We start from the raw sequence: 27,261 nt of genomic DNA, 5'->3' as shown, positions 1-27,261 counted from the left end.
GAGGATTCGACCTATGATCTATGAAACCAATCACATAACAAAAGATCACGCAAAACAAGCTTTGTACACAAACTCCTTTTATTCATAACAGTCTTTACATAATGTATAGAACATCTCGTGCTCTGATCTGTTCTCTCTACACTATCTAACTTCTGTGTAACACACTCTGCCTACTCTAACACACTCAATACTGAATTACACAAAAAAATACACAACCCACACTATATTCATATTGATAACTCTTTACAGAAGAAACAGTCACACTCCACTGTTTTCAGTTCTCCCCTCGCTCATCCATCCTATCTTTCCATCTGAATCTAACCCCTCACTCATTCCAAAAGATTACAGTTTATACAAAATGCGGATTCATGAATCCATTTGGTTTAGATCCAAAAAATTTTCATTCTTCCCTAAAGAATCTCTTCACTCCACTCTTTTCTCAAACAAATGCCAATTTAAGCTTTCACATCCCTCATATCCTATTCAAACCAGATAATCTAACTGCTTGGCCTGATCTCCACACAGGGAGGATCAATCAGCTACTTATACCATTTTCTGCTCATATTTTGACAACAAATAAAACACTCATACATTTAAATTAATAAAATTAATTAATCTATTGTCTTCCAACCCTTTGTTAGCCACAACATGTGATCATACCATCACATTGCTGACTAGGTCTAAATGCTCCTGCATCAGGGTTTTAAAGAGTTGACTTTGATAAGATATGGGACCACACGGGACCAAGTGGACCCAAGTTAGGTCAAGGGTATAAGATTTAGCAACCAATGATATGCTTGACCTAATTAGGGAGGGGAAAGGGATCAAGGAATGAATTTTCAATGAAAGGCAATGCAAGGATCTCAGTGAGGTTTCTAGCCTAAGGGAAACCAAGGGCAAGAATTGGTCTTTGTCCTAGGGCTTACGATATCTCAAGCAGTGTTTTAAAAACTAGCCGGTTTGAACCGATAACCAGTCAAACCGGCCGATTCACTAGCCAACTGGGTCAAACCGGCAGAAAACCTAGTTTGACCCCTCTCTTCGCCAAAAAAATAGAAAAACCGGTCCTAACCGGCCGGTTTATGGTCAAATCGACCAGTTTATTGCCAAGGCAGCTAGAAACCCCACGTAATGCATTTTTGTGAGTTTTGAAGTTGTTTTGAGGGAAATTTGGGGTTGTTTTCCTCCAAAAATAGTCCCTCTAAGAAAAACATGCCTACCCTCTCATTTTCCTGACACATCTCAACCCTACCAATGTTGGCAATTAATGGTAATGTTAAATTCTTAAAGTAAAAGTACATTTCCTTTATTTTTCATTTTCATCGTTTTACTTAAATTTTTAACATTACCATGAAATGACTCAGGATGTTTGAAAGTGGTTTCGGGCTCATTGGATTTCATATGGAGAAACTAGAATTTTAGATTTCACTCAAATTTCAGCGGACTTAATGATTTTCAGGATTTCATGGTTTCGGGGTTTGCAATGTTTCCATTTGATTCTATCATGCATGACGGTATGGTATTGGCATTTGATCAAGAGCATGAAGCCCTTTAAGAACCTTGATGTTGGTGGCATTGATTGTTGAACTTTGTTTATGTTGGTGGTATTGATTGTTGAACTCCTCTACCATGGCCTTAACAAGAATGCACCCTTCACTCGAAGGAAAACAACTAGTTAGGCATGCTAATCTTTTTCTACCACATTAAAGGTTGAGGAGATTAACCCTTCACTCAAACCAAAATCATTGATTAGGCATGTTAAACCTTTTCAATTTCTATCATGTTATAAGGTTGAGCAATCCAAGTCTGAAGACTTTGAGCTAGATGATGTTTATGTATCTCTTGTTGATGATGTTTATGTATTTCTAGTTGTTTTGAATCAATGATGAGTTTCATGAGTGACCATGTTGATCAGTGATTTGTAGTTTTGATGTCTATTTTTGCTACTACTTAGTACTAGTAAAGTTATAAAGGAGTTTTAGGATTCCTCAAACTCTGAGCCATATTATTTATGTAGCTCATGTTGGATCTCTTGTCTAGTAGTGGTGATGAGTTTGATCATGATGAGGAGTGATCATGTTGTTGATCACTGATATGTAGACTTGTAGTAGGTTAGTGACCCCATAGCTTAGAGCATTGTTTTCGGACTCTAGAGGCCATTTAGAGCCTCATTGATTATGTATTTTGTTGCTGATATGTATTGCACTCGATGCCATTTTGATATATTCACCTTTACATGGTATATAGATGAGCAAACCTTGCATATTTTGTCTCTATTGGTTTGGAATCATGGTTTTAAATCTTAAAAATAGTTTTTTTATTAAAAACTAATTATTTCATGTATTTTTTTAAAGACCGGTTCATTTAGACATGATTAGTCCCGGTTTGAAACCCGGTTTATTAGGTGGACCGGTCCGGTCACCGGTTCCAGTTTATAAAACTATGATCTCAAGGTCCCACAGTCAGAATCTCATGAAATTTGGAGGGCTTCTTAAGGACACAACAATGCAGTTGAGGACCAAAAATCGAAGTATTTGGATGGTTAGATTGTGAGATATTCAATGCCCTAGGTGACCTATGGTGCTAGACCTAGAAAGAAGAGGAGAAGGTGAAGAAAAATAAGTTTTAGGGTGATCACCTATGGTAGACTAGTGCCTAATCCTTTGGGGAGAATGGAGTCAATAATGATTATGAATTCGGATTTGATTTTCTTTGTCAAGGAGGCCTTAAAGGTAGCTTCACTTAGCACTAAGGCAAAGGAGAGCAGCTTCAAAGACCTTATACTTCGTTTTGCAAAATATATGGTTTGTCAAGATAAATTTCAACCATGAAATATCCCTAGGAACATTCACTCATCATACATGGCCTATACATGAAGCATCACTATCTAGAAACAAAATTTCCACAACTTCGCAATAATAGATGCAGCAAATTAACCTTAGAATAGCGAAATCCCAACAACAATGTATGTGACAAAATAGAGCAAAGAATAGCATTAAAAATGCACTTACATGTACTAGAGTATATCCAACCATCAAAAATTTGCCAAACAAGAAGCTCCAAGACAAGAGAAATTATCCAAACATCAAAATTCATTCCACGCTCCAAAATTTTGTCCACCGAGAAGGATAGCGAAGTTCTCTAAAGAGAAAGAAGTCCAACCAAGTGATGATGCTAAAATGAATTTATATCACTTGTATTTATATACTTCTAATGAGATTGATTTAGCTAATTAGGCCTACGTTAGGCCTTACAATAAAATAAAGTGCAAAATAACTAATTTTTGGCGACAAGCCCACCAAACTAGCTCATAAACAAAAGAATAAGTCTCTCAAGAGGTCGAATCATGAATAGTGCATGTCATTGGGCCTTGGAGGAGGCGTAATGGAGTCCATATGTGCCATAATGTGTAGTTGAACTCCTAAAAGCAAAGGACAAGGGGTTGACCCCTTGTAATAACCTATGGTGCTCCAAATGGCATGTGGGGGCACACAAGTGTCCTCATGGATCTCCAAACAAATCGAAGATGCTTGTAGATCGCCTGCAAAGGCTAGGATGATGGTGTAGGGGATGCCACATCATCGTGCAAGTCCTGGATCATCTACCAAGTCTATGGTGCAACTCTGGGGCCAGCTGGGAAAGATGGATCAAGCGCATCTTCCTCGTGCAATAAGTGAACCACGAGCAATCTCTGAATGGATGTGGGGATCCATAGAGTGTTGTATGTTGTTGTGGAGGCCCATGGCTCTCTACACACACCTTACATGTGCCAATGTAGCCCTCTGGGGTCAGGACCCCACATAGGGAGATCAAACCCAAATGGAAACCACCGGCAATCCTGCATAAGATCCAATGCGTCCTCGTGCCTTCCAGTACACCAAGTCATTAAAGAAATAAGGTAAAAGAGTTTATAAACCATGGTAACAAGTGAGCACTTCATAATGGCATACCCTTCCATAGTGGGCTTTAGCATGTGCTAATGTCTCCCAGCTCCAAATAGGGTTAACCAAGTATCCTATTAGGTGGTTTTTACCTCTAAAGGGGGTGGTATGTCCATCGTACATCCTTCAAATGGTGGTGGCATGTAGCATAATGATGGAATGGAGTAGGGAATGAAAGGGGGCAAGCTGGATCACATGCCATGGTACAAGGATGCTAATAAAAGGGAAGCCCACACTTCGGTAAATAATGTGTAGGAGGGAGCAATCATGGTGCATGAGTTACCCCGACCTTGATTTTTCCACCCTTCTTCCTATGTCTTTTGTCTTTTTATGATTTTCTTTGGTTAATTGCTCGGGGCTCTAGGTAATGAGAGCATGATGTGTAAAGTACAGGAGTGGATACCCCCTTATAAGGTGGGGCAATTCGTCGCCCACCGGGGGTTGGGACAATCATGGGTTCCTGAATGATAAAGGAGACTCATCAAGGACCATGTAGGAACCAGGCTTATAGCCATGGAATGGGGTAGAGCTCATGTCATGGCTTTTTCCCACACGTTAAATGCTTTTGTCTCGGACATCTTTTGCATTTTGTGGTACAATTTCCTGTTGAATGTGGCCAATTATGCTTTTTCTTTTTCTTTTTCTTTTAGCTGCATCAACCTCCGGGCATCATTCCAGGCCCAACCCAAGATGTGGGGCAAGGGGAGGGGGTGGTTGACCCTATGTGGAGCCAATGGAGGAATGCGGACCCAGGTGGGAGGAAAGATGATTGGGGGTGTAATGAGCGGAAGGGGAGTAATATATGCGAATTGAGGAGTGGAACCACGCAACCAAAATTAGTGTTTTCCATCTAGTACCATCCCTAGAACCAATAGGTCAATAAAACAGATCCCACAGAACTAGGGTACAAGGTTAACATCCCAAAAGAGACCTAGGGGAAAAAAGCACAGACGTAGACCACTCTTTCTGCCGAATCCCCCCATTAATCCATGCCTAAAGTTTCCATGATCAATAAACTAGAATACTCAATTACCAAATAACAAGGCATACCTTTAGGTTTTGGACGCCCACCTTCAAACATACGATCATGACAGATGGGTGAGGGACCACATGGCTGGCTCAGGTGGTGGAGAAATGGCACATCGAGCTAGTTGGTGGCTGCGAGGGGTTGTTGGCTGCCGGCTGAAGACTATCATGGAGAACAATTTTCTCCTAGGGATATTACCCACAAAGTGGTGGGTAACATCTGGCTCCAACTAGGACATGATCTCTCACAAAAGTGGGCAAAGTTGCGTGAATGGGAGGTCATGAGAACACCAACAATCTCTTAGCTACCGTAGACCTGTTACTTGCACGTATCAAAGACTAAACCCACATGGCAACATGCTTTTATGGTGTCTTACAATCACCCATCCTTCGTGTTAGGCCGTAAAATCAACAAAAATAAATAAAAATAAAAAATATATGCAAATTGTAATCTAAATGCAACTAATATACCATGAGAAATATCATATGTCATTAGTTCTAATGCAAAAATCAGCATGCAATGCATCCTATCCTAACATGCATATGGTACAAAACTAATACTAAGTGTAATCATAAAGCCAATGCAACCAACATACCATCAAATCAATATAAATATGCTGGCCTATATGATTACTCATGTGGCAAATACCAATGCGAAGGTGGACAGAATCACATGGATGATAAGGCCAGTAGGAGGTAGGAAAGTAGAATACCCACACAAGGATGACCACATGAGAAGAGGAAAGAAAAAGATGTAATCTAGTCCATTAGATCCTCTCTTCTAACCAAATTATAGAGATGTCAATGATTAGGCTCATAAACTTTTGATAGATGGCAACCTCGAGCATATTATTTCCATTATGGTCCTTATCATTTATGTCATACTTTATGGCCTCTATAGGATTATGATTAGTAGGCAAGGGAGACTGATGAGATGGAAAAACAAAAGTAGGTTGCCCATGATGATCATACTGAAAAGGGGGGATTATAAATTGATCATGATCTTGAGGGTGTGTCAAAGGAGATAAAGTATAGTCAATGAGGGCTTCTTCCTTGACACCATACTTAGAAGGGGGAAAGGGCTCATGGTCACTCAGGATCATTTGAAAAGGGGCGAGGGAATCACTTGTGGAAGACTTGAAGTGATGAACAAAAGGATAAGGCAAAGGGGAGGGCGAAGTATTATATTCAACGGGCTTTTCCTCCTCAAAATCATCCTTTTCATGTAAAGGAAAATAATGACCCTTCTTCTCAAGGGTATCGATGGATATGTCATCGTAAATAATGTCTGAGAGAAGGGGGAGATCACTCTCAACCTCATCTTTCTTGTCGATGTCATAAATGGGAGCACAATCAAATTGAGGACCAACAATTTCCCATTTCTCCTTTTCAATGTGGAAGTAATCTTCAATGTCATCTTCCAAGGGGCTAATGGGGTCACCTTCTTCAAGGTTCTCAAAAGGAGATTCATCGAGAGTAATATCCTTGAGAAAGGTAAGGTTAGTCTCAACTTCACTTTCCATGGACTCATCCTTCCCAACACATGTTCACAAAATCATTATTTTCATCATGTGGACCCAAGGAGGACTCATCTTCCCATTCATCACTTAGATTCTCAGGGACTTGACGATGCTCGATGAAGCCTTCCTCTTGAATGCTCAACGCAGGGCATACTTGAAAATGCCTAAGAAAGCCGTCAATGAACTTCTCAATAGATGAGATACTCCTAGGTTCGTGATTTTGCAACCATGAGTTATGACCCTAGACAAAACTAAAGAACAACATAAGGACATCCTAGTGGACCACTTTCTCCTTTGAAGTATGCGCATTAAATCTTTCCACGTGCTCAATTGTGGAGCTTGGGTCACCATCAAACACGAGTACCCCACGTACCATCCTTCCTATGACATGATTGGGGTGCCCAAGTGTTGAAGAAAATGTAACTAGGTTCGGTATTTATACATGTAATTTTGATCTTTGTACTTGTAAAGAAAAGAAATATTATTTTTGAGAATTATAAGAATGAGTTTCTTGCTCATTCCATAGGTCTAGGAAAGTCAAAGAGCTCTTCTTGAGCATTTATGAAATGTATATGAGTGAACCTAAAGTCAAGAACAACCCTCCAAGACCAGCACAATCCTCTTGAAAACAAGCAAGCAAAACAATGAAAAGAATAGTCAAGTCAGCCAGCAAAATTGACATAAAGAATAGACACGTCGGCTCAAATGAAGTGACACAACAATTCATTAACTCATGTCAGCTTGCATGCATGGACGTACACCTATAAATAGGCAGTTGGGGTCACCGCAAAAGAACACAGAAGTATCTTGCATCTCTCTGAAGAAACTCGGATGGGTATAGGTCTGGACTTCGCATATTTTAAGGAGCACTCTCTCGGATAAAGCACAGTAGAGATACCATATCGGACTCATCTGAAATCTCGTCAAGAAGTCTCAGTCTCCTCCTTGTTACAGGACTCGGTGCATTGTTGAAGCAACATACTCCTCAGTGAATATGAATTTCAATATAAGTGCAGTCACAACTATACACCCTCAACAAGAAGGATCCCTATCAAACTCTGTCTCGGCTTTCATATATCATAAGCACAGTCACGATTTTGATGATTACTATCTCATTGTCTCGGAATATACATGATAAAGAAGATCAATGTGATCTCTATTGTAATGCAGTAGCCATGAAGCTCATAGCTATGATGAGTCTCTCAGTGGAAGTACAGGGATATTCTCAGTGATGTTGCAGCAGTAATGTATGTCTCCATGATGCAGTGAAGATGATGATTTCAGCAATATGAAGAAGAGGATTGGTGGCTTGGTCTTGGAGTGGCTCAGTTAGTCAAGGGTCATGGTCTTGGTGTTTGTCAATTGGAATCTCTATAAGAATAATTTTATGCAGGTTTTCCTCTCCAAGAGGGAGAGGTTTTGGCCCTAGCGGAATGCCAACTTATTGTGTTCTTGTCTCTTTGTTATGGTAGCTATTTAATGATTAAAGAAGACACACTAATGATTAACAAGCTAAGCATTAATAGTTATCATGTAAAGAAGAATCTCATTAACTCCATGCCCTAGATTCTTCAACATGGTATCAGAGGTATGGTTGCAATCTAAGGAAGGGCATAAAAGAGACACTTAAGGATCAGCTTCAAGAAGGACATCAGAACAAGTTGAAGGAATTGAAAGATCAGTCTTCAACAAGCAGTATACAACAGCAAGACAATTCAAGATCAATCTCAGTTAAAGTGAAGTCTCAATGCTAGTACTCAGAAGTCGGATCACTCTGAATCTTCAGATGGTTCAAACAGGTACAGGACCTCGGTGATGAAGTTCTCCTCTATCAGTCTCAATGAGCACAACGAAGTATGATATCTCAGCATTCTTGTGATTACAATACAATCATTGTCTCGACCTCCTCATAATCGCAGTCCTCAACATGCTCATGATGGAGAGATACTAACAAGTCTTGGTATCTCTGTCTCGGTAATCTCTCGGCATAAGAATGATGGTTTCAAAGACCCTATAGCACCACTCAGTTTTGATGGAAAGAATCATGGTAATCCCACAGTAGGGAACAGTCTCATACACAGTCTCGAATAAGAAACTTAGCAATACTACAATAATATATATATTATTTGCACAACCATGACAAGTAAGATCTCGATGATAAACACACTTACATTCTCAGTCAAGGAGCAGTCATGATCCTAACATAGGTTATGATCTCAGTAAAAACTATGAAGAGACTGTCATGATCTCGATAGATCAAAAGGCAGATCTCCAATACACATCTCAATAAAATCACAGTGATGAATTCGGTGACAAGTTCGGGCTCACAACACAATGCACAATCCGAATGAACAGCACTCATAAGACATCACTGTCTCGGTGCAGTGTTACAGCGATATACTTGTCATAGCTCCGAATCTTGTAGCATGATGCTCGGATCAGAGCATGAACTTGTTGATGCTAAAGTATAATAAGGTCCACTTGTGGGATGGCAGTATCACGAGCATGTCAACAATGTGTTCAGTATAGAAGGAGTCAAAAGTCATGATGCCAGAAGGTCTCCAAAGAAGTTTTGGTAAAAGGATACTAGTGGTTCATGATGGGAAGCTCAAGCAAAAGAAGCATCAAGGTGAAGATCTCCTCTTCACATACCAAGTAAGTATCTTTCATGTTTTTGGTTTAATAAATTTGTATTGCAAGGAAATAAAAATATTGAAGGATAGTCATAGTCCTCACGAAAAAGGTCCTTGCATAAAATAAGGAGGATTGTAATAATCCTCATAGAAAAGAGAAATCATTGATGTCTATGGAAAGGTCTTTGACAGTCAAAGAGTGCTTGAATGTATCAAGAGACTCATAGGAATCATATGAAATCACTCAAAGATCCTCACATGCTAAAAGAGGAGACATAAAGAGAGATATATGAAATTCTAGAAGGTATACTCTCTGAAATTATAGTAAAGAAGGCCACATCATTTAGACAAACACAAAAGCTCAGTCCTCAAGAAAAGCAAGAAAGATTTTGGAAGCTTATATCATTGTAAGATGGAGGAAGCTGAAGAAAAGGGCCAAGGAAAGAGGGAGTAACAAATCTCTCCTATGAGTATGATAGTATCCCTCACAAATAGGGTCCTATCATAAGCTCCTAAATCTTGTGCTATAAGATATGACAATGATAATAAGATGCATCATGGAAGCATTAGAAACAAGAGCTCGTGATATCATCATGGGAATCATCCATCGCTAACAAATATGTATGATATAGCTCTTGGGAACCTCAGTGGACATTAAAGGAAGGGAAGAAGTCATCTAAGACAAGGCTCATCATACATCAAGTCAAAAAGGAAACATCTGCCAGTTGGGGATATACAAGATCCTCAAAATTCTCTAATGGAATCCTCATCAAAGAGTTCACTAATCTAGAAAGGAAGCAAGTGTTTCAACGGGAACTCCAACTTATGGAATCCATGAGATGATGATGTGATGACATAAAGCAGATCAAGGGATTGAAGATCTCTTCAATCAAGGAAGTTGTTGGAAAAAGCCTCGATGACCTAAAGGTAAAATAAGGTATGTATGCTTGTGTTTAAATGACATGTCATATGGTTGCAGGTAACATGGATCATTACTTCTATCTTGAGAAACATGATCAAGAGAAAAAGGATCTCCTCCTCTGAAAGGATGCAGGAAGGCATAAGTCACACTAGATGAAATCAACATAATATGTCCTCATATGAAGTATGAGGTGGTTAACTACAATTAAGAAACTTTGATTGAAAGCACCTGGGAAGGAAATGTGTGAGGAAGGAAGAGATCGTGAGATATGCAACCCTAATGAAGGCAATCAACATCCAAAGACCAAGAAAATTTGAATAGGAAATCTCCCGGAAAGATATGAAGACTCTGATGAAAGTCTGAAAAAGATGAAGACCTTGGACAATGGATATCTTTGGGAGATGTGTCAACATGAATGCAGGATGTTGATACCTACAAGAAGATGTCATGATGAAGAGCCATCTAGTAAGGTACGATTTGATTTAATGTTATGTTTTGATTTCTTGAATAATATCTAGATGAGTGCATGCAGGGCTACTGGAACAAGAGTTGTAAGTACAAGTACAAGTACAACTGGCATTCATGTGGTGGATGGAAATTCCTAAAAGAAGCATGATGGGAAAGAAGTAGCTATATAACAAAGGTTCCAGATATGTATCAAGAAGGCCACTTTCCATGAAGAAAGGAATAACATGACGAACTGAGAAGGAAAGTGATCAATGGCTGACGCCCTACAAGGAAGAAGCTCAGCTAAACTCTATGACATCAAGGAAAGAAGTTGGTCGAGCAACTGAAGGACCCATGAAGAAGAAGTTGTTGATGAAAAGAGGAGTCCCTTGTTAAGAAGGAACTCTGACAAGTCCCTGATCAAGCGAAAGCTTGAATTAGATCACCCATGATTACAAAGGAGTGACAGTTGTGTTTTTGTATTTCATGTGTCATGCACTAGATCAGGACTAACAACCGTAAGTCTAGGTGAAGGTCGTGAATGGAAATGTAGACACATGATAGACACAACATTCTTGTCTTCACCTAGGAAGAAAGAATGGAGGATTGGGTAATAAAATGGCATCCGATACTCTTTGAGGATGTGTAGGGCATCCAAGATAAGAGTATGCAAGAGGACCGATATTCTTTGAGGGTTGGGAAACCAAGATAAGAATAGTCCTAGAAGGTCATACTCAGTGAACACCCAGGTGGTTATGTACCTTGAGAGACAATGATGAAGGTGTCTATAAATCATTGGTCTCACCAGCATTGTAGCTCATGGTCTCGTAGAGAGATGGAGTTGTTAGTCAAGGCCTTACACTGTGACAATGTTGGTTGATATGATGCTATACAGATGGGATTACCAATCTGATTCTTCTTATGAGAAATTCTTCAGATTGGTAATAACTAAGTACCATTATAAATGCCTCCCTAGTTAAGAGGGAGTGTTGAAGAAAATGTAACTAGGTTCAGTATTTATACATGTAATTTTGATCTTTGTACTTGTAAAGAAAAGAAATATTATTTTTGAGAATTATAAGAATGAGTTTCTTGCTCATTCCATAGGTCTAGGAAAGTCAAAGAGTCAAAGAGCTCTTCTTGAGCATTTATGAAATGTATATGAGTCAACCTAAAGTCAAGAACAACCCTCCAAGACCAGCACAATCCTCTTGAAAACAAGCAAGCAAAACGATAAAAAGAATAGTCAAGTCAGCCAGCAAAATTAACATAAAGAATAGACAAGTCGACTCAAATGAAGTGACACAACAATTCATTAACTCATGTCGGCTTGCATGCATGGATGTACACCTATAAATAGGTAGTTGGGGTCACCGCAAAAGAACATAGAAGTATCTCGCATCTCTCTGAAGAAACTCGGATGGGTATAGGTCTGGACTTTGCATATTTTAAGGAGCACTCTCTCGGATAAAGCACAGTAGAGATACCATATCGAACTCATCTGAAATCTCGTCAAGAAGTCTCAGTATCCTCCTTGTTACAGGCCTTGGTGCATTGCTGAAGCAACATACTCCTCAGTGAAAAAGAGATAATATGAATTTCATTATAAGTGCGGTCACAAGTATACACCCTCGGCAAGAAGGATCCCTATCAAACTCTCTCTCGGCTTTCATATATCATAAGCATAGTCACGATCTTGATGATTCTTATCTCACTGTCTCGGAATATACATGATAAAGAAGATCGATGTGATCTTTGTTGTAATGCAGTAGCCATGAAGCTCATAGCTATGATGACTCTCTTAGTGGACGTATAGGGATATTCTCAATGATGTTGCGGCAGTAATGTATGTCTCCATGATGCAGTGAAGATGATGATTTCAGTAGTATGAAGAAGAGGATTGGTGGCTTGGTCTTGGAGTGGCTCAGTTAGTCAAAGGTCATGGTCTTGGCGTTCGTCAATTGGAATCTCTATAAGAAGAATTTTATGCAAGTTTTCCTCTCCAAGAGGGAGAGGTTTTGGCCCTGGCAAAATGCCAACTTATTGTGTTCTTATCTCTTTGTTATGGTAGCTATTTAATGATTAAAGAAGACAAACTAATGATTAACAAGCTAAGCATTAATAGTTATCATGTAAAGAAGAATCGCATTAACTCCATGCCCTAGATTCTTCAACACCAGGGACGCTAGCAACGTCCAAAGCGGGAAAATCATCAATGAAAGACACCCTACTTCAGGTATACATGTACATTTGTAGGAGTCGCGGGGTGATTTGAAAGATGCCTAGAAAAATGCTTGATTCACCCTACAAGCTCGACCTTAAAGTTCAATGAAGAACAAGGGCTTCGTTCTTCCAATGAAGTGGCCAATAATGATATGTCAATGTGTCGTTGGGGAACAAAACACACGTTTCGTGTCCCCGGCAACGGCGCCAAAATGTTACCACGCAAACTAGCAGGGGGTCCTAGAGGGGCATTTGCTAGGTCAAGAGCAACAATGAAGCTAAAGCCCACTATCACCACAACTAAAGCTTCCTAGTCTTTACGGACTTTCACTGATGGGAGGAGACCCAATATATAGAGCATCACTTATGAAGGATAGATAAACTAAGATGGATGTGAAGTGATCTCGATAACCCTTTCCTAGGAGAGACTCAAGAGTGGGACTTGCTTGCTTCTTAAGCAAGGTACAAGATTCTCTAGGATAGGGGAGTAGGGATTTGAGGGCTTGGCTTAGGGAATGTGACTTGTAAAGGAGCTTCCTAAACCCTAAAATCCTTGTGGAACTTGGTTTCCCAAGTGGTTTTTGAAGAGTTGACTTTGATAAGATATGGGACCACACGAGACCAAGTGGACCCAGGTTAGGTCAAGGGGATAGGATTTAGCAACCAATGATATGCTTGACCTAATTAGGGAGGGGAAAGGGATCAAGGAATGAATTTTCAATGAAAGGCAATGCAAGGATCCCAGTGAGGTTTCTAGCCTAAGGGAAACCAAGGGCAAGAATTGGTCTTCGAGCTAGGGCTTGCGATATCTCAAGATCCCACCGTCGGAATCTCATGAAATTTGGAGGGCTTCTTAAAGACACACCAGCGCAATTGAGGACCAAAAATTGAAGTATTTGGATGGTTAGATTGTGAGATATTCGATGCCCTAAGTGACCTATAGGGCTAGATTGTTATGAATAAATATATAGGAAATAATGTAAATGACAATAATCATAAATAATTATTAGTTAATTAATAATTAGGCTGAAGACTCATGTCTAAATGAGACATGACTCTCCATGAAGAGACACCTGCTTGGTATATAAGCAAGCCTCTCGTTCTCATTGTAAAATCATTCTTATTCACACATTTAATATATAATATTTGTATCCTCGTGGATATCTGTATATTCCAAGCCTTCTGGAGTAATTACTCTGAAGAAGGAACTTAGTTCGCTTCATTTGGTATCAGAGCCACGTTTGGCTGATCACCATGCCTTTAGCCATCAACATGTCGTCAACTGTGTTGCTGTCGTGATTCCAGTGTTTAGCTACCAGTTTGGAGTTTCTCCAGCTTGCTGTTAGGCCCTTGGCGATTTAAAAAAAAAAATATATATATATATATATATATATATACATATATACATATCAATCAAAAAAATAAGAGAAAAAAATATATCAAAAGAAAGAAAGAGAAGGAAAAGAAAAAAAAGAAAAGAGAATTAAAAAAAAAGAGCATATAAAAAAAAGGAAAAAAAATATAGAAAGAGAGTCAAAGATTTAAAATATATATCTATGTTGCCAGGAAACGTGGGTGCGGGGACGGGGACGGCATTTTTGGAAACAGGGTGCGTGGGTTCGTCGGGTAATATAATAATATTAAATTTTAATAATTATATTTTATAAATTATAAATTTATAATTAATAATATATATGAAATTTGAACTTGTATATTTTTTCAACTTTAAACAAGAAAACTTTAATGATAATCATTTAAACATGTTTAGTCTCTCCCATATAAAAACACAATTTTTTCATAGGAGATTCTTCTCAACCTGATAGTGGTCTAGACTTTTCTTGATGTCTAATCATCCACCTGCCCCATGCATGGTGTGCTCTGTGGTAAAGCAATCCCAAAAAGTTAAAACAGTGGCAGCCTTACCCTTCCACAAAACACGCTTATTCATTTAGGCATATTTTCCTAGTTTTAATCTTAACATGATGTTATCAGAATGCTGTGAGAAATTGGCAGATTTTGATACTTAATTTAGCCATTTTCCAAAATAGCCCTTCGCCATTTAACAGCATCAGCTGATTATAGCTTATGGCTAGTCTCAATCCTACTTTCTATTTGACCGAAAATGTCTGAACCTGTATGTGTGCATTTACAGTTTATAATTTGATGGTTATTAACTTATTTGGCTCGGGAATGAATGTTTCATAAATTCATTCCAAATTGATTTACAAGAATCTGCAGGCTCAAATTACAGAGTAAGAGGTCTCTTTTCCAGTTCTGGTTTCGATGCCATATAATATTGAAGGCATTGAAGATCCACAAATACAGGATATTCATAATTTACATTGAGACTCTAACAAACCTTGGGCATAAGTTTTGAAATTGTTTTTATAAATTTATAGCATAAGACTAATGGAGAGACTAATCATAAGAGTCTCCTGCGGTAGGAAGGGACTCATGAATGTGCAAACAGCTACCCTTTTTTTTCCAACTATGGTCATCACCTTATTAAATATTTCCACAAAGCTACAGCCAATATGATATGATATTCTGCTTGTGGGATTGTACACCCATAATGTTCCTTTTATAATATTGAGATATCATAATCATATATGATTTCAGAATACTGTGTCGCTCATAAGTTTTGAAAAACTTATCACTGTTGATAAATTTTTACAATGGTTCATTACCCTTGAGCAGCACGTCATGCCCACAGAGCAATGCTAAGGCATGTGAACAAAGACAGTCTTTGGAAACTGTAATCTTTGGAAATGATGGCAGAAAATTTCCTTGAGAAACATTCAGAAGACCTTACAACCATCTCTGAAGGACAACCCAAACCAATGACCATCAATGACTCCAAAAATGATATCATTCGTTTATGGCATATATTCTATATTCTATGGCATATCATTTTTTAAATTTCAATAAAAAAAAATTATTTGAAAATTAAATTTTTAATATAGTTTTTTTATGAAGAACCCAAAGAACCCGAAGAATCCAAAGAACCCAACCCGAAGAACCCGAAGAACCCAAGAACCCAAGCACACGAAGAACCCGAAGAACCTGAAGAACCCAAGAACCCAAGCACCCGAAGAACCCAAGAACCCGTTAAAGGAAAAGAACCCAAATTTTTTTTTTGAAGAACCCGGTTCTTCATGGAAGAACCCGGTTCGTCTGGGAAGAACCCGTACCCGAATCCGGTACTTGGGTGCGGGAACCCGGGACGGGTTTGAGAACCCCACCCCCGAGTGCGGGTACCCGTGCAACACAGATATATATATAAAGAAGTAAAAAAAAGATACAAAACAGTAACAAAAAAAATAATAAATAAATATTGTCCGTCGAACAAAAACAACCCGATGCATAATGCTTCGCCATTGCCATCCAATACCACATACATCGCTTTTTGCCTTCAAGTCAGAACAAAACTAGCCTCCAATTACTCGTCGTTCACACCTGCATCTGCATTCCATCATTAGTTTCCATTATCCTACTCTGCTTAAGTCCATACACCACTACATTATTCTTTGCTAGACGATAATATTTACCATTGAAATTTTGAAACCACTTTATCATCCGTACACTGAATGTTTCCAATATCATTAAAAATCCAAAGGTCGTGCCTATTAACCACATCAATTTGTCTAAAGTGATTAATCATTAATATATCATTAGCATATTTTCCAAACAAGAGTTATCAATTTAAGTGGACGGTAATTAGTTACCCGTGAGCTCAATTTGAAGTTATTTACGTACATTAATAAATAAATAAAGAAGCAGCAATATATATATATATATATATATATATATATATATATTGAAGTTATATTTTATAAAATAAAGTAAAGTAGGCAAATAGTTACATATTGGAGAAGTGAGCCTCTCATACAAAGAATATATAAGCTTTTTGGTTAAGCATCATTGACCAAATTATTAACTAATACAAATAGAGTCAATCTTAAAAAACAAATATATATATATTCCATACAAAGTTAAAAGAAGTGAAGAAAAGATAATAATAATAATAAAAAAATTATGGAAACTCTAAGTAATGAACAAAAACAATCATTCGCAAGAGATATAGAACAATTAATGACAATACTTGAACGACAACATGTTGAGAAGAGAGAAAATGGAATCCCTATTCCAAGTTGAACGTCCATCATCACTCCCACAGAACGATATAAGCCAGTGTACCGAGAAAGTGCAGCGAAAAGATCAAGAGAATGGCAAAATAGCCAAACTTCAGCAAAACAAGAAAGCGTTAGAACACGAACATAAAAATCTTGTGGATATGCATTACAAAGAAATAATGGAAAAAGACGAAGAAATTTCTCGTCTCAAGGACCATGTCGAAAAATTACTAGCACAAGTGAAGAAGACTAAGGTCACAAAGAAAGAATTCAAGAAGCACTTATCAGAACAAGAAGAGGAAACCTTGTGTTTAAAGAACCTCAATAAGAATTTATTAGAACAAATCATAGATCTAAAAGATGAAAAGCTTAAAATTCAAAACACTGAAAATAAGGTTGATAAATCAAAAATCAAAGAACTTTTACGTATGAGAAACCATAATCAAAGTCTACTCACTCAAATTAAGAAACTTAAGGATGATAAGGAAGCATTAAAAGACAAGTTAGAACAATTCACTCAAGAAGAAGTGTCGAAATCTCCTGTCATAACAGTCCAAGTTGAAAATAAGGGAACGAATACCGATCGAGTGATATGACAACTCAAGAAGACAAGTCAGTTGAAGAAATGACACACTTCGATGTTGCAGTTCAGACAATGAACATCCCAAGTGAATGTTCCATACCCAACTCAACAACATCTTCGCGAAAAGAAAATCTAAAAATTGCCACATGCCCAATAAGGGAAAGTCAAACCAAAAAAGTTCCATATCGACATCCGAATCACGAGAGTAGATAATTCAATCAAGCTCCGTATATGTACCATTCAAAACCGAAACAACTAACTGACGTCCCAGAGAATAGTGATGTAACCTCAATCTAGCCCTATGATGACAAGTTACAAAATTCCAGTGATTAGAATATTACACAGAAGATTAATCTGGGATGGTCTGATCCTTTCTCAGTGCAACAATTTTGTTTGTCACTTAGAAGATCATATCAACATGTATTAGCAAAGATGACAGTTCCAAGGCAGACAAACATTCCAAGCCGAAAAAGAGATCAAGCCTTTTTCATTAACAAGCTTTGAGGACAAAGCTTTTTGAGGAGGAAGGCAATGTTATGAATAAATATATAGGAAATAATGTAAATGACAATAATCATAAATAGTTATTAGTTAATTAGTAATTAGGCTGAAAAGTCATGTCTACTTGGAATATAAAGATATCCATGAGGATACAAATATTATATATTAAATGTGTGAATAAGAACGATTTTACAATGAGAACGAGAGGCTTGCTTATATACCAAGCAGGTGTCTCTTCATGAAGAGTCATGTCTAAATGAGACATGACTCTCCATGAAGAGACACCTGCTTGGTATATAAGCAAGCCTCTCGTTCTCATTGTAAAATCATTCTTATTCACACATTTAATATATAATATTTGTATCCTCATGGATATCTTTATATTCCAAGTCTTCTGTAGTAATTAATCTAAAGAAGGAACTTTGTTCGCTTCATAGACCTAGAAAGAAGAGGAGAAAGTGAAGAAAAATAAGTTTTAGGGTGATCACCTATGGTAGACCAATGACTAATCCTTTGGGGAGATTGGAGTCAAGAATGATTATGAATTCGGATTTGATTTTCTTCATCAAGGAGGCCTTAAAGGTAGCTTCACTTAGCACTAGGGCAAAGGAGAGCAGCTTCAAAGACTTTATACTTAATTTTGCAAAATAGATGGTTTGTCAAGGTAAATTTCAACCATGAAATATCCCTAGGAACATTCACTCATCATACATGGCCCATACATGAAGCATCACTATCTAGAAACAAAATTTCCACAACTTCGCAATAATAGATGCAGTAAATTAGCCTTAGAATAGCGAAATCCCAACAACAATGTATGTGACAAAAATAGAGCAAAGAATAGCATTTAAATTGCACTTACATGTATTAGAGTATATCCAACCATCAAAAATTTGTCAAACGAGAAGCTCTAAGACATTGCTTCTTTGAACCTGCATTGTTCTTCTTTTTAGCATGACTGAAGAATGCAGTAGGTTCATTCCTATTTGAAGGCATGTCTCTCTCCATCATCCTTGTTTCTTCTTAAGTGCATCTAGTCAACAATTCATCAAAACCTGGAATCTTGTCATTGTTGAGGATAGTAGTTTTGAACACATGCCATTCACGAGGGAGACCTCCAAGGGTAATGAGAGTGAGCTCTCTATCAGCAATAACTTCTCCAAATGAAAGAAGATCATTTTTTATCTCGGTAATCCTCATGAAGTAGGATTGGATATCTTCACCTCTTCCCTTCTTTATGTCCTTCAACTTGTTTTTGAGAAAGAGGACTTGGTTTGCTTTGCTAACTTTGAACATGCCAACCCACATGTTATACATCTCCTTAGATGTGTTCAAATCAGAGATGTATGCAACCAAGTGCTTGTTAATAGAATCCTTGATGATCTTCTTAGCTTTGACTTCACGTTTCTTGTATTTTGTCTTAGCGGCAGCAAGTGCATTTGAAGGAGGTTTAATAATCTTTCCCTGCACATAGTCCATAACATCCTGCTCTTCCAAAGTCAAATCAAGAGACATCTTCCATGCATGATAATCAAACTTATCATTGAGCTTGTCATCAGGTTTGAAGTAAGATGCAGAGGCCATTGAATCTTATCCTTGTCCAACAAATCTCAGTGATTACTCTTCTCAGTGATTGCTCTTTTTACTCTTTCTTGGGCTTTGTCTTCACCTCACCTTTGATACCATGTTAATTTTAGATAACAATGGTATGTTTTATGCTTAAGAGCAATTTACTTCAATTTTTCTTATTAGCCCAATATCAATTCAAGTTTAGCAATCACATTAACATGCTAGTAAATGCAGATAGAACATAAATAAAAAGCAGAAGAGAAGCCAAGACAAGAGGACACAATATTTGGCGGATACCAGGGAAAAACCCCAATGTGGGGAAACCCTTTGGTCAAGTCTTCCTATTATTCTTCAAAAGTTCAACAAAGAGAGAGTACAATATACAAAATTCACTTGCCTAAACACAATCAAGTCTGTCCAGTCAAACTGCAGTCAACAAGATGCCCTAACCAGAAAGTCAACGTTGGTCAACTTACTAGAAATCTTCCTCCAAATCAGCTCGGTCAAAACCAGTCAACTCAGCCTACAAGAATAGTTCGAATCAGCCCAAAACAGTCCAAAAATATCAGCCAAACTTGCGGTCAACGCTGGTCAAACAACACAGAAAATCTTGTTTTTTGTGCCAAAAAATTCAGCCTGTCCAAACAGAAATAATCCCACAAAAATCGCAGTCAAACAAGGTCAACACTACCTGGTCAACGCTGGTCAAACTTCCTACAACTTGGTCAACGCTTGAAACAGAAAATCAAAGTCAAACTTTGCACGTGTGCAGGAAAAGAAGCTTGCCCTAAAGTTGTACAACCCAATCAGATGAGGAGTGACAGATATGTGTGTGAATGAATGATGTCCAAATGAGGTAGATGCACCTTCTATTTATATGTAACATTGAGGTTGAAAAGACATGTCTTTTGGGCTTCTGAGCCTACATCAGTTTGTTGGTCGACCTTGACAATTTGTCCATAAACCAAATAAATTCATAATTCCATTTGTACATGTCAAAATGAGATGATCTTTAGATCAATCCTACACCTTTCGGAAAGAGGAATCCAATAAAAATATCAACTTCATCATATGAGTTGTCCAAGGTGGAGTTTGGCCCTAGTTGCAAATTTAACAAAGATTCAAAGGGATCCAATATTCACGAAAGAACAATGATGAAAACCCCACAACTTCCAAGGAAACCAACAAGAATGAGTCAATTCCTAAGCAGGTCCCTCACAAAGAGCCTCTCCTTAAAGATCCTCAAAAGAAAGTCAATCCCAAAAAGGATCCTCAAAAGAAAGGGCCCACCAAAAAGGATAAGGGTAAAGAGGTCAAACTTGATATTGATTTAGAGACTACTATAGGGAAGATGACCGCACAAGTTCCATTAGAGGAGATTGTGAAGCTTCCTCGACAGCAATGGCAAGTTAAGAAATCCCTGGGGTTTGAAGAGGAAGAATTGCCCGTAGCATTGCAAAATATCCAACTTCCTGATCTAAACCTGCGGCATGAGCCATTCCTATTCACCTTGGCTATTAATGACCTTTTGTTACACAACTACATGTTAGATTCAGGGGCTTCCGCAAATATCATGCCACTAAAGGTCATGAACCAATTGAATCTTAACATCACTCGAAGGTATTAAAGTGTGTGGTTTCAACTCCCAGCCTGTTGAAGTAGAGGGCCTTATAAAAGATCTTAAGGTTTCTTTGTCTATGAATCCCGATATATCATTACTTATGGATGTTGTGGTCATAGATATCCCCGATGTTTGGGGGATGTTGTTATCAAGGAAATGGGGAGCCATTGTTGGTGGTCAACTTCAAATGGACTTATCATACGTCACCATTCCACAATTTGATGGGACCCCTTTCATTCTTTATAGAGAGCCTACCTACCCTACTCATGTAGTCAACTCGAGGCCAATTCCATATTATAAGATGCCTGAGGTTGAGAAACCTTCCCCCATACTCCCTTCACAAGAAGTTTGTATTCTTAAACAACCAAATCACAAAGCAAGCAGGAAGTGGAAGCCTAAAAGAGAATATAAGGTTGGGGATGTGGTCTTGGTAGATAAAAATCTTGTGCCCATCAAGATTCACGAAAAGGTCGGGAAAGATTATTACTACATTACCAAACTTAACAACGAACTTTGGTCGCAACCGATCAAGTTGAGTCATATCACCCCTTTCCTTGACACTTGACATTGTATTATATGCATGTTAGGGTAGGATGCATTGCATGTTGATTTTCTCATTAGAACTAACATCATATGATATTATCATGATAGATTAGTTGCATTTAGATTAAATTTGCATGGAAAATGATTTTATTTTCTTGTTGATTTTTATGGCCTAATACTAAGCATGGGTGATCATAAGACACCACAAAAACATGTTGCCTCATGTGCTTGGTCTTTGATATGTGCAGGTAACAGGTCTACGGTACCAAGAGATTGTTGGTGTTCTCATGACCTCCTGTTCGAGTAGCTTTGCGCACCTTTCCGAGAGCTCATGTCCCAATTGGAGCCAAATGTTACCCACTACCTATGGGTAGTATGCATAGGAGAAAAAATTTCACCTAGATGGTTCTCAGCCAGCAGCCCCTTGCAACCACCAGATAGGTTGATGGGCCATTATCTCCGCCACCTGAGCTAGCCATGTGGTCCCTCGCCCATCTGTTATGCTCATATGTTTGAAGGTGGGCCTCCCAACACAGAAATTCTCCATAACCCAGAAATCGTTTCTGGAAATTCCACCTAGAAGTGTCTCAATTAGATTATTAGCCTATTTTTAGTTATTTCTTAAGTCTAAACTTAGAAAAAAGAGTTAATTAATCATAACTAATTGAGATAAGGTGTGAATCATCTAGAAACTGAATCGACTCCTATATGATATTAGCCCTTGATTAAGATTTGATCTGGGTCGTTGGAGTCCCAACAAAAGATTATAGAAGAATGTCAGACTCCGAAAATATGCATTTTATTCTAAATATAAGAAGAATTTCAACCTCATGAATGCCCAATAAATCAGAAAAAAATTTGCCATATCATATGCAAATTGTACAGGAAAAATCACCTAATTTGCTACTGCCGAACTTCCATACAGCAAAGCCCAACACAGTCGAATCTTGCTACTATGATATTAAATTTCAATGTATCCAAAAATGAGCCATTGAGTTAGTGCCTAATAAGTATGGAGTTGAGTATAAGTTCTGAGTTTCAACAGCTCAAATATATCCATAATGTCAATCTATCCGAGAATGACTCCATTGAGTTAAGCTCCACCCAATCACAGTTACAATTTCACAAAAGGGCCAATAGATAAAAGTATACATGGGCGATCAATCGATTAATAAATCAGCTTAGGGGTTTTATACTAACATATCATGACCGCCTGGCTGGGTTCGAAGATAAATCTCAAAACTTCTAGGGCGGAAATGAATGCGTGAACTCCAGAACAAGACTTACGTTTTAGGGTTTGACAGACGAGAGCAAAGGTGGCCTTCTTGTTCCTAACGTTGGGCTTGTAGACCAGAGATTTTATAGACCCAACTGCCCTGCGCTCCGAGTCTCCCTTTAGAACGCACCGCAGCACCTTGGCTGCTTCCCTTCGGGCAAAATGGATGGAACGCTCTGTCCTTGTTACATTTTTCAACGACTTCTTCGCCATGGCGGGGTTGAATTTGAATTTGTTTGGCTAGAGGGTTTATCCAGGATTTTAGCAAGGCCTCGCACTACAATCGTAAGAGGGTTTATCGAGGGTTTTAGGAGGCCTCGGAGTGAAAACGCAAGCAACGTTGAAAATATACTGTTTTATGATCAGGTTTAGGTGATTAAAGAGGTGCTATGCTTTGCAACGTTGTCGGGAGAGTGTACGAGGGTCCGAAGGTTCCCAAATTACTTTATAATTCTTTACTAGACAAAGGTAAAGAAGAGGAGAACGAGATCCAATTGATTCAAAGGCAAAGAAGAGGAGAACCAGATCCAGTTAATTCATACCCACAAGCACGAGTTTGGTAGCATGTTATTTCATGGTATGTAAATTTTGGTGCGTTGTTTCATTTGGGAGGCTTTAAATCGTGGTTGGCATACCATTGAGTTGAGAGAAACTTTCAAGAGAAAGCTAATGAGGAAGTGGAACATATTGTTGAGAAGGTAATTTATGAGAGGTTTGAATGGGTGATATTTTGGCAAGTAGTGCCTTAATAATACAATTATTCACCATCAATAAATGTCAGGATGTCAGGGGTAATGTTGTTAATTAATTTTAAATTAAATATTTTTCCTAATATATATGAAAAAAGTTTAATCTATATATAGTTTAACTAATAAATAAAATAAAATAAAAATTAGTAAATTTAGTTAAAAATAAGGTAGAGATTTTTAATAATTATAAGTTTAGGTTGTTTCATTTCAAAAGATAAAATGTCTCAAGGGTTTTTCAAGGTATTGAAATTATTTATGCATTCAAATAGTGTCTTTTAAACAACAAAAAATCATAATCTCTATAAAAATTCATTTATGCATTCGAAAATGCATTTTAAATAGCAAAAAAATCACAGTTTCCCTAAAAATCCATTTATGCATTGAAAAGTGCATTTTAAACAACAAAAAATCACAATCTCCCTAAAAATTATATGTCGGATTCTAGCCAAAAAACCATTTCGTAGATTAGTTAGGCTACTCCTATACACACACACATATATTGTCCATTGGGGTTGTCTCGAGTGGTTAGGCGGAATGCCTTTTATCTTCCACACTATTATCGCTCAAATTCTCCCTAGAGCAAAAACCCCAATCTCACTAAGGGGAGAACCTAAGGATACTAATAGGCAAGCCACCCACTATCAATTCTACAACCATGCCCCTCGCTTCTAGGTTTTGGACGTGTGTTTCTCTTAGTCTAAGGGAGGTTTCCCTATGTTTTATTTCAATTCTAAGTTTGTCATTGAGTATGAGTGATTATATGACTTTGTTGTTGTTCCCCTAAAGATTGTGGTACGATGATGATTTATTTGTTCATTCTTTCATGCCAAACATCAATAAAATATATTTGCAGCTTAGATAAAAATACATTCATTTCGAGGCCCATAATTTAGAAAAGTAAATGTTTATTTGAGTGGTGTAAGTCAATAGTATGTTTTTTCTAAGCAAGAAATAACTCTTAGTACGAGTTTGCTTGGTGTTATAGCCCTCAAATATATTTGATGTGAGGCCAATAATATATTTGTTTTCGATGCACTATAACAGTCAAGCAAGCGAATGGCTAGCTTCGGGTTTTGCCCTAGGGTGACTTCTAATATATTGAAGGCACGTAGAAGTGATGTCCATGTTCAGTTTTGTCTAATGTGATACTACTCGAATGGGTACCAATAGGGAAAATTGGACTCAAACAAAGCGAGCCTTAAGCTCAATCAGTAGCCTTCTGAAGTCACAAGTTTTGCTTGTGTGTATGAGTCCCAAACCACGGCTTTAGTGGCTTAACGACATATCATGTTGTTATTTATATGTGCTATAACACATTTCTAGCCTAAAATTCTAAGGGAATGTCTTTCTCACAAAGTATGTGTAGAAGTCATGTACTTGGGTTATTCAGCATATATAGTCATCATCATTCATTCCACTGAAATAGTATATGCACTTGAAATAAAAATATGATTGCTCGAAACAAATATACATTTCATTAAATGTTCCAAATACAAGTTCAATGTAATTGATACATGTGTAAAGCCTCCATACACATTGTCAAAAATCAATTACAATCCCTTTGCACCAAATTTACTTGCCTCATCATTTATTCCATCTCAAATGAAAACATCATACCATTCAAAGAAAGACAAAATTTGATTATTTGCTCCAAGGAATTCTTTAACCAATAAAAAAATGTACAATTTGATGTGATTCAAAGATTTTAAAGAAATCCCAACATCATAAAATCGTCATCTCAAAGGGGGATGCAAATCAAATTTAACAATGATTATGTATACATGGAATGTATTCATTACCACTATAAGTTAATTTCATGGATCATTGTGCAACACCCTGTTTATTCCATTTTCAAGCAATTTAAAATGTATACCAAGAACCAAATAAAGGAAAATATGAATCCAAACTTGTCTTTAAATGCTAATTTGTGTATTCAAGCATTCTAAATCAATAACAAAATGGAAAATATTTATAACCCAATCACAAGATTTGCAAGTTAAATGGTTAATGAATTCACAAATTGCACTTTATCGTTTCGCTTCAAAGATTAAATTTGTTAAAAAATGCATACATAATATAACAACCTTGGGTTAAAAGTCCATGTAATAAAGTTAATAAAGGAAAAAATAAGACCAAGGTCATGGGACACGTATTCCAAGCTGAATGTTGGGCAAAACATCCTAGTTGGGTGTCACTTCAGTTTATTAATGGCTAAGGAAATTGGCAAAGGCAAAGAGGCATTAATTGATATTTTATTTATGAAAATAAAGGAAAATAAGAGAAAAGGAAGGTGAAGAGTCACATATTTGGATGAGGAGGAAATTGAAGGAAAAATAGAGGAAACTGAAGAAAATAGAGGTCTGAATGATAAAAATGCTTATGAGGATCAGTTCACGGACTTTTGTCAGTTTTAGCTTGGAGCTCTCTATTCTATTCTCTCTCTCATACTCTTGCACACTTAGAGTTTTCTTGGAGCACTCTTGGAGGAGTGCGGCACACTTGGGATTTGGAGAAAGAAGGCAAAGGAAAAGTAGGAAAGCACAAGGGGACATGTGGATCAACAACTACAACTGGATTGCTTTGCAAGTATCAAGTTGCATGTATGAGTTCCTTACTAGTTTTGACATACATGGTACATGGATGTGGTTTATTGGTTATGACATGTCATTGGCATGGAGGATTGCCTGGATTGACAGTGGTTTTGCCTAGCCTTGTCATTTCCTGGATATTCATGGTGTTGTCAGTTTATCTTTGTTTTCTGGTTGGTGCTCATGTTCCTTATGGCTATGGGTTGAGTTACTAGTTCCTGGAGCCTTGGTTGGACAAATGCTCTAGAAGCCTTATAACAGCTTGGGTTGAGTTACTAGTCCTAGAAGCCTTGGTTGGACAAATGCTCTGGAGCTCAATGGTAGTTGTGGGTTGAATTACATGTCCTCAAAGCAGCGTTGGAACAAGCGCTTTGGAGCCCTGGACAGTTTGGATGGAGACCGATCTGGTGATGGTTAGTGATGTTCGACCGTGAGGTGGAATCATTGGTTGAGGGTTGAGGTGGTTTGGCCTCTGGAAGCCCAGGTTTGGTTTTGTTATGGTTATTCCATGAGACCCCACATTCATGCTTGGAATATGGCACGGGAGTTTGCCTGAAAGAAATATTTGGTTTAGCCCAGTTTATGGTCGGGGTACGTGGAAGTCCCTCACTTGGTTGGTGTTTTCATATGTTAATAAGAGGTATTTTCGATTGTGATATATGAGCATATGTATTGATTATGATGGTGAAATTATGGCCGAGTTGTCATGGTTTATATGTTTTGTTCTTGGTTATTGTTGGTTTTTAGCTGGTTAGATGTTGGTTATATGATGTATATTATTTGTGGCTATTAACATGTTTGATGAATATGTGATTGGTTTTCAAATGCATGACCTAATAGATGTTATTGCAGCTAATATGAGAGGGAATTACACCTTCTTGACGATTCTCAGATAAGTACGAGACCCATATGTTCATATGTATTTTTATTACTTGTACATTACATGTTCATGATGTGTTTGACGAAATGTTTATCATGGTTGGGAT

The 27,261-nt window shown here is 37.8% G+C and overlaps 1 protein-coding gene across 3 annotated transcripts in view; it reads right to left on the bottom strand.

Moving 5' to 3' along the window:
- Positions 1-23,496, bottom strand: part of LOC149229284 (S-adenosyl-L-methionine-dependent methyltransferases superfamily protein) — a 304,238-nt gene extending 280,742 nt beyond the window's left edge. For 2 of the 3 annotated variants that reach the window (XM_089378552.1, XM_089378553.1), the window contains exon 1: positions 22,950-23,492. In XM_089378552.1, coding sequence (XP_089234678.1) covers positions 22,950-23,151 — 202 coding nt within the window. In that variant the 5' untranslated portion in view covers positions 23,152-23,492. Of the gene's footprint in view, positions 1-22,949 lie in introns of all 3 variants that reach the window. The other variant, XM_089378551.1, reaches the window with a different exon arrangement.
- Between the last annotated feature and the right edge of the window lie 3,765 nt (positions 23,497-27,261).

This window comes from Pinus tabuliformis, chromosome J, assembly GCF_031772625.1.
Source record: "Pinus tabuliformis cultivar Carrire ecotype Pingquan chromosome J, CPIR1, whole genome shotgun sequence".
NCBI lineage: Eukaryota > Viridiplantae > Streptophyta > Pinopsida > Pinales > Pinaceae > Pinus > Pinus tabuliformis.
This window is presented reverse-complemented; position numbering and strand designations above follow the sequence as displayed.